This window comes from Malus domestica, chromosome 11, assembly GCF_042453785.1.
Source record: "Malus domestica chromosome 11, GDT2T_hap1".
Classification (NCBI taxonomy): domain Eukaryota; kingdom Viridiplantae; phylum Streptophyta; class Magnoliopsida; order Rosales; family Rosaceae; genus Malus; species Malus domestica.
In genome coordinates this window covers 27,805,141-27,813,660 of record NC_091671.1, presented here as the reverse complement: position 1 = coordinate 27,813,660, position 8,520 = coordinate 27,805,141, and the positions used below count along the sequence as shown (strand labels likewise).

General features: G+C 40.7%; 1 protein-coding gene across 1 annotated transcript; it reads right to left on the bottom strand.

Moving 5' to 3' along the window:
• Positions 1 to 5,927: 5,927 nt before the first annotated feature.
• On the bottom strand, positions 5,928 to 8,293 carry LOC103401021 (cytochrome P450 71D9-like). Its single transcript, XM_070808159.1, has 3 exons — positions 7,351 to 8,293; positions 6,351 to 6,966; positions 5,928 to 6,213 (listed from the first exon to the last, which is right to left on the bottom strand). Exons 1-3 carry the CDS (start codon positions 8,254 to 8,256, stop codon positions 6,164 to 6,166), a joined length of 1,572 nt encoding a protein of 523 aa, XP_070664260.1. The 5' UTR covers positions 8,257 to 8,293; the 3' UTR covers positions 5,928 to 6,163.
• Between the last annotated feature and the right edge of the window lie 227 nt (positions 8,294 to 8,520).

The following is an 8,520-nucleotide window of genomic DNA, read 5'->3' as shown; positions in this document are numbered from 1 at the left end:
CCACTGCTGGATAATTGGAAAGTCCCGGTGTGTCAACCTCTGTGCTTCATGGCAAGGTAGACTAGCAAACATGCCCAACCTGTACTCACATTCGAGAAAACACTCCCAACAAGATTGCTTGCTTCAAAATCGAAGAGGCACCGCCCTCTGAATCTCGAGAGCCAGACTCCAAACATGATTACTTTCTCAAAAATCGAAGAGAGGGTAAAGGAACAGTACCACTGCTGGATAATTGGAAAGTCCCTGTGTGTCAACCTTTGTGCTTCGTGGCAAGGTAGACTAGCAAACAGGCCCAACCTTTACTCACATTCGAGAAAACACTCCCAACAAGATTGCTTGCTCCAAAATCGAAGAGGCACCGCCTTCCGAATCTCGAGAGCCAGACTCCCAACATGATTACTTTCTCAAAAATCGAAGAGAGGGTAAAGGAACAGTACCACTGCTGGATAATTGGAAAGTCTCTGTGTGTCAACCTCTGTGCTTCGTGGCAAGGTAGACTAGCAAACACGTCCAACCTTTACTCACATTCGAGAAAACACTCCCAACAAGATTGCTTGCTCCAAAATCGAAGAGGCACTGCCCTCCGAATCTCGAGAGCCAGACTCCCAACATGATTACTTTTTCAAAAATCGAAGAGACACCGCTCTCTGAATCTCGAGAGCCAGACCCCCAGCAGGATTGCTTTCTCAAAAATCGAAGAGGCATCGTTCTCCGAATCTCGAGAGCCAGATCCCTGACAGGATTGCTTGTTCGAAAATCGAAGAGGCACCACTTTCCCAACTTCAAGAGCTGGATCTCCTTGGATAAAGCTTGTCTGTAATCTTCACACGCAACATCAGCTTTCCAGATACCACAGACCACTTTTTCAAAGTGCTCTGACAGAGTTAAAACATGTGAAGCTGGCAGCTCCCACTACCGTGCTATAACCAAGCAGGGTAAAGGAATAACATTATTACTTGATGTTAGGGAGACTCCTATATATGTCGACCTCCATCCCTAACGGACAGGCAGACCTGCAAAAATGCTCAACCCTTTCTCTTATCTGAGAGGGCACTCCCAACGAAGCCTTTCGAAATATTCAGCTTTCTTTCCCCCCGATAATACCTCTGTAAACAAGCTATACTAGAGCAAGAATATCTCATATCATCAGGGTTAAAAGCAAGAGTATCCCATATCATGCTTTTTCCCTCTCTTTTCCTTTGGCCTTGTTCTTACCTGCAAGACAAGGAGAAAGAGAGCAATCAGTCAGCACTTGGAATCAAGCTTCCAGCTAGGAACTGACTGCCTGGAACCCCTTACCTGATTACTTACCTGGCATTACTCTCGAGTACTCATCTTCAACACCTTATGCTTCCAGGGAAGATACCGCATCTGCCTGAGGAACAAATAGGGCAAGTGAGAAGGATACAAGGAAGCATGTGGAGACAAGCGTAACAGCACACGTGCCGATACATCCACTACTCTGTCAAAAGCAAAAGTATCCCATATCAGCAGGGTCGAACGTACTCTAGATTTGATGGACTTGTTTTGACCCTCAAATTCTTCAGTCGGCCTTATACTCTGGAGGAAACCAGAAAACCCTCCCCCAGTTCAAGAATAAACCTGTGGAAAGTTACTTCTTCAAAAGCAAAAGTATCCCATATCATCTCTCCTCATTTTTCTTCTCTTTATCCTTCATGCTGCCTGCAAGATAGGGAGAATGTGAACAATCAGCCGGAGCTCTGATTGCTTACCTTGTCTGTCACCTCTTTCAGCAGATCCCCTAGCTCGGCGACTTGGGGGACTCCTACTACATGGTTTGTATCGCGCTTGACCAAGCATGAAACTACAAGTAAGCTTCAAGTGAAATTGATACATTACCTTGTGCATCTCCACCAGTTACAGATACCACCCCTGGATGGAGGAAGAGTACTTCCAGAGAAGATGCCACATCTACCTATGAGACAGATAAGGCAAGTCAAGACGATACCACACTCCGGTACTTAGAAGTTTCGTGGCTACGAGATCATTCTCCCACAATATTTCCTAATGTCATTTGTACTAAATCATTCACTTGTACTCACTAAAGGAGAGCTTGAACCTATGTACTTGTGTAAACCCTTCACAATTAATGAGAACTCCTCTATTCCGTGGACGTAGCCAATCTGGGTGAACCACGTACATCTTGTGTTTGCTTTTGTGTAAACCCTTCACAATTAATGAGAACTCCTCTATTCCGTGGACGTAGCCAATCTGGGTGAACCACGTACATCTTGTGTTTGCTTTCCTATCTCTATCCATTTATATACTTATCCACACTAATGACCGGAGCAATCTAGCGAAGATCACAAAAAGTGACCGTTTTCGCTACCTAGGATCTATCTTGCAAGAGAACGGAGAATTAGATGGAGATCTCAACCATAGAATACAAGCTGGATGGATGAAGTGTAAGAGTGCATTCGGCGTGTTGTGTGACCGTCGTAGGCCACTGAAGCTCAAGGGAAAATTTTATAGGACGGCAATAAGGCCATCGATGTTGTATGGCACAGAATGTTGGGCAGTGAAGCATCAACGTACACAAAATGGGTGTAGCGGAGATGAGGATGCTTCGTGGGATGTATGGGCACACGAGAAAGGATAAGATTGGGAATGAGGTTATCCGAGGTAAAGTAGGAGTAGCCAAAATTGAAGGAAATATGAGAGAAAATCGGTTCCGGTGGTTTGGACATGTGCAAAGAAGGCCTACTGACGCTCCGGTTCAAAAATGTGACTACGGGACAGAGGTTCAGGGCCGAAGGGGTAGAGGAAGACCTAGGAAAACTTTGGAAGAGACCCTAAGAAAAGACTTGAGTACTTGGATCTAACGGAGGACATGACACAAAACCGAGTGCAATGGCGTTCTAGGATTCATATAGCCGACCCCACTTAGTGGGAAAAGGCTTTGTTGTTGTTGTTGTTGTGGATTGTGTATATATCTTGCTTGATAGACTAGCTGCAAACATAATGTTAGGTCTAGCTGTAGTAAGATATTTAAAACTTCCAACCAATGGTGTCTTGCAACTGGTACAAAGGTTTCATTAAAATCAATGCCAGGCTTTTTCGAGTAACCTTTGGCAACAAGCCTTGCCTTGTGCTTCTGTATTGTTCCATCAAGATTTAACTTGGTTTTGTAAACCCACTTGACACTAACCATAGGCATGTTTGATGGTCCATTAACTAAATCCCAAGTCTTGTTCTTCTCAATCATCTCAATTTCAACCTGCATTGCTTTCTTTTAGAGTTCTCAGGCTCATACATACTAACATTACATCTTACATATACCTCCCTAAGTGATTTTAACTTCACATGAGTGTCACTTGGATTACTTGTCTCTCCAAAGTTAGTTTGAGAATCAACAAACTCATATGTCTGAGCATTGCTCTCTTCTAGCTGAAAATCTTCCTTAGCTTTCATTTGTATCACTTCAACTTCCTTTTTCTTTTCATTTAAATTTAGATTCATGGTGAAGATCTGTGGAGAGTTTACTGCAATTTTTCAGTCCCAAGTACTACTTTCGTCAAATATCACTCTTGGACAACATCATTTTCTTGGTAGTCAAGCTATAAACTCTATAGCCATTTTCAGCCTTCCTATATCTAACAAAGACCTATTGCACTGAAGGTTCATCAAGTTTATGTGTTAATTGCCTTGGAAAAAGGTCGTACCCAGTGCACAAGGCTCCCGCTTTACGCAGGGTCTGGGAGAGGTGAATGTCGGCTAGCCTTACCCCCATTTATGGAGAGGCTGCTCCCAAGTCTCGAACCCGAGACCTACCGCTCATGGGCGAAGGCACTTGCCATAAAATGCTTGACTCTGGGCTTTATGCCATAAATTGCTTCAAAAGGTGTTTTGTTCTCCAATGTTTTTGTTGGACATCTATTGAGAGTGTATATCGCAATATTTGCAGCTTCTCTCCAGAAAGACAAAGGCCTCCTTTTATAATGCAACAAACTCTTGGCCATTTCAACAATGATTGTTCTCTCTCTGCAACACCATTTTGTTAAGGGGAATAGGCAACTATGTTGTTTATCAAGCCACAACCCATCACAGTACTCTTGAAACTCCATAAGTTTATACTCTTAACCTCTATCACTTCTTAATTTCTTGATCGTGTATCCACTTTGTAGTTCAACCATAGCCTTGAACTTCATGAAAATTCCAAGTACTTCAGACTTGTGCTTCAAGAAATACAACCAGACATTCTTGTGAAATCATCAATAAAGGTCAAGAAGTATTTGTTTCCACCAGGTGTTGTACATAAGACCACACATGTCTAAGTGAAATAATTCTAGTGGTTTACTTTCCAAGTCACCTCTTTGCTAAATGCATCTTTATGCTGCTTGCCGGCTACACATCCTTTACAAACATCGTTAACCTCATTTTTCTTAGGTAGACCATAAACCATTTCCTTGTCTGATAGCATATGTAAGCTTTGAAAATTCAAATGATCAAGCCTTCAGTGCCATTCCCATGCATTTCCCACAGTTGTTGCTTTTAGTGCAGTAGGATTCCTATCTTCCATGAGTAATGTAAAACACTTATTTCCAATCATTTGTACTATGACTACATGACTCTCCAAACTTCTATCCTCAAAAATTGCAACTTGATCATCACCAAACAACTGAAATAACCAAACTGCATCATTTATCCCACACTGAGTACGTTATCATCTAGTCTTGGTACCATCATCACCTCATTAATGTGCATAGTAACATTCCTAGTTTCAACTAGCAATGTTCCTTTTGCAGTAGCTTGCACAATTTGACCATTTCCCATTTTAATCCTTGTTGACAATTCCCATCCACATTAATCAGCAAAGGCTCATGAGAGGTTATATGATTGCTGCATTTACTGTCAATAGTGCACTTGTTGTATTGTTTTGCTCTTGCAGTACTTGGCATTATGCTCAAATTTGTCACACTTATGACATTATAGCTTGCCTTTGAACCAACATTCTCTACAGTGCAAATTCCCACATATCCTGCAACCCTCCTTGTTTCCAGTATTTTTTTTTCACATAAACATTGTTCTTTTCATTTTGCTTCACAAATATTTTCTTCTCCTTATTCTTCTAGGATTTCTTCGCTTTATATCCACAAGCATGTGAGCTAGATTTCCTTTGCAAACTAAGGCTACTGAAAGCACTTTCAATCAGCTCATTATCCTCAGAATGTCTAATCAATCTTTGTTCAAACCCTTTGAGTGTAGTTACTACCTCAGTGGGATCAATTTATCTAATCTTCTATGTTCCTTATATCACAGACACTATATTATTATTATAAGTAGGAATTAAGCTAATCAACAATTTCTCTACAATCCTCTTGTTTGTCAGTTCTTCACCCTGCATTTTCATTTGATTTACCAAGGCAAACAACCTAGTCAAATAATCAGATAGATTTTCACCATTCCTCATTCTAGCATACTCAAAATCACGACGAATACCTTGTAGTTTCACCGCCATGACTTGAGAATCACCCTTGTGATTTACTTCAGTACATCCCAAGCATCCTTAGTTGTCAATGATCTGTTGCTTCTTGTCCATTTGTTTATCATCTAAGGGAAGTTGATAACCATTTTCAACAAAACTCCAAAAATTGTGAGATTTGGCAATAATTTTCATTTTGATACACCAAAACTCGTAATTGGCACCATTGAAGATTGGAGCTCGAAGTTAAGCTCCAGATTCAGATAAATTGCTCATCAATTCACTTGGGCTCTTCATTGAAAGGTCAAAGAACATTTCACAGATTCATGCCTCTTGATTTAATTCAAACTACGCTCTGATGCCATGTTAGTGGATTGATTTTCTATAATTGTAGTTGGTTTCAAGTTCTGGAAATGCAGAGAATGTGATGACCACATTACAAAGAGAAAGGTTGAAGAAGAAGAAGGAAGCAAAGAGTGAAATGTCATTGAGAATCTTCATTGGATTCCCTTGCATTCTGTTATGCCAAACACGAAGAGAGTGTGAGCAATATAGCCGTTGCTAGCTCACACCACAGCAAGCATAAGCCACGTGAGTTGCATATGAGCAACTTAAACACTTACATCAAATTGGAGAGGAGGCATGATATACACCCTTTAGATGTTATAATCGTCACCGCCCATTACAAACAAATAAAAATTCAAACTTTATTGAACAAAACTATGGACTAAGCCAGCAACCATGATCTTCAACCTTCGATCCTTCAATTCCTGCAGCAGCAGAGCTTATACTTTAACAACAATGTGGCACTGCAATGCTTATAACATAGGATAACATACAAGCACAAAGAATACTTTCTCTACAATAAAAGGGCTGATTTATATTTGTTCTACTGGCGGTTTCTTACTAGATGGAGGATGATAAGGAATGGGGATCAAGCGCAGATCGTCTTTTCTTCGAACTGTAATGCCGAAAAGCTCAGTCATGTCCAGGTCTTCATGCGTCATCCCATCAGGGAGTTTCCAATCAAAATGGTACAACAAAAGGGCAAGTGGGAGCTCAACGTTGGCCAAGCCATATAAAATTCCCAGGCATATCCTCCTTCCAGCGCCAAACGGGATATATTCGAAGTTTGTTCCCTTGTAGTCAATGGAGCTATCAAGGAATCTCTCTGGATAGAAGCTCTCTGTTTCAGTCCAGTGATTGGGATCTCTTCCAATTGCCCATCCATTCACAATTACCTTGGTTTTGACAGGTATTTCATATCCGTTAATCTTACAACTCTCACTAGATTCTCTTGGAAGTAAGAGCGGAGCAGGAGGGTGTAGCCTGAGTGTCTCTTTGATCACCAAGCTTAAATATTTCATCTCTCTAATGCCTGTTTCGTCTACCTTCCCAATTCTGTTATACACTTCTCTCACGTCATCTTGTGCCATTTTCATTATTCTTGAATTTTTTATCATTTCTGACATGGCCCAATCTACAGTGGTAGCTGATGTCTCACTCCCAGCTCCGAAAATGTCCTGGACAAAATTTTTTTTTTTTTTAATGATTAAAAACTAGGTTTTTCTCTAAAATTGCTAACAGTTCCAGTCATAGAAAATAACTGTTCTTCGAAAAGCTTTTGTATTAAGTTCAAACCCTCAGAAAAGGTAATCTGCACATATAGTATCTGTTGTATGTGTGTGTTCAAAACAGTGGCTGCGGGTGAATTGGCTACAACCCGATGGGAAGAAAAACATACATGTAGATGGATTCAGCCTTAGACAGTGCTTAAAAGATGCACCTTTAATCATTTGTTAAGTTTGTATATTTAGAACAAGAATGGAAATTGATTTTTAGATTAAATATAATCAACAACTGGTTTGAATTATTTAAGTGACATCAAAAGAAATGCATATACATACCAAGATTACTGCTTTGATGTTGTCAGTAGTTAAGGAAAACTCAAGGCCATTGCCATGCTCGTGAAATTTTAAGAGAACGTCGACCAGGTCTACCTCTGCTTCACCTTCTCCACTTTTTGTCGTTGACCTTTTCTTTTTATGTTCGTTAATGATGTTTTCCATTATCCTGTCAGTTACTTTATGCAGCCGCTCGAGTGTAGGCCTAATTCCACCTATCAGATGAAGCAGTTTGACAGAAGGAAAAACATCTGCAAGATCAAATCCTGCTGCCACCGCTATAGACTGCTTCACAGCATCTATGAACTTTTCGTGATCTTCGCTTTTTTTGCCAAAGGCTGCTCGTGACGTGATGGTATACGTAGATGAGTAAACTTTCTCAGTGAGGTTGATCGGTGATCCTGCGTTTGAACCAATCCATGTAATGAGATTCCCTAACTCTTCTTCCCTAAGAGGTCGGTGGCCTTGCACACGATTAGCGCTTAAAAGCTCTAGTGTGCAAATTTTTCGTAGTTGTCTCCAGTAATCACCACATGGTGCAAAGGCAATGTTTGTGGACTCGTAAGATAAGATCCTTGTAGCAAGGATAGGGGGCCTTGATGCAAACACAACATCATGGGTTTTCATCACCTCTTTGGCATACTCTGCCGAAGAAACAACGACGGTGGAAACTTCCCCAAGCTGTAGATGCATAAGGGGTCCATATTTCTTGGCTAAGTTTCGTAGTCCATGATGAGGCTGTGACCCAACGAGCTGGTGAATGTTTCCTATGAAGGGAAGCTTCCATGGCCCTGGAGGTAGATTTACAGCCGACTCTTTGGTTTTGCGTCTATTGGCTATTTTCAGTACCGTGATGACAAAGAGAAAAAAGGTAAACAGGACTTGGAAGGAAGGCCATTGAAGCTCCATGAGGAAAGTAAAGGTGAATTTGGAAGTAGCTTATTGGTTAAATTGCATGTATTATATCTAATATAGCACTGGATGTTGTCTTTTTCCTGATTTATTGATACTCTAAACTGGCTGGCATAATTTGCCCTTTAATTTTGTTTGTTTGTATGCATTATATATCTCTATATAGCACATGATGTCTTTTTCCTGATGAATAGATTCTCTTAACCCGGCAGGCATAATTTGTCCTTTAATTATATATATATATTTAGAGAGTGTTGTTAG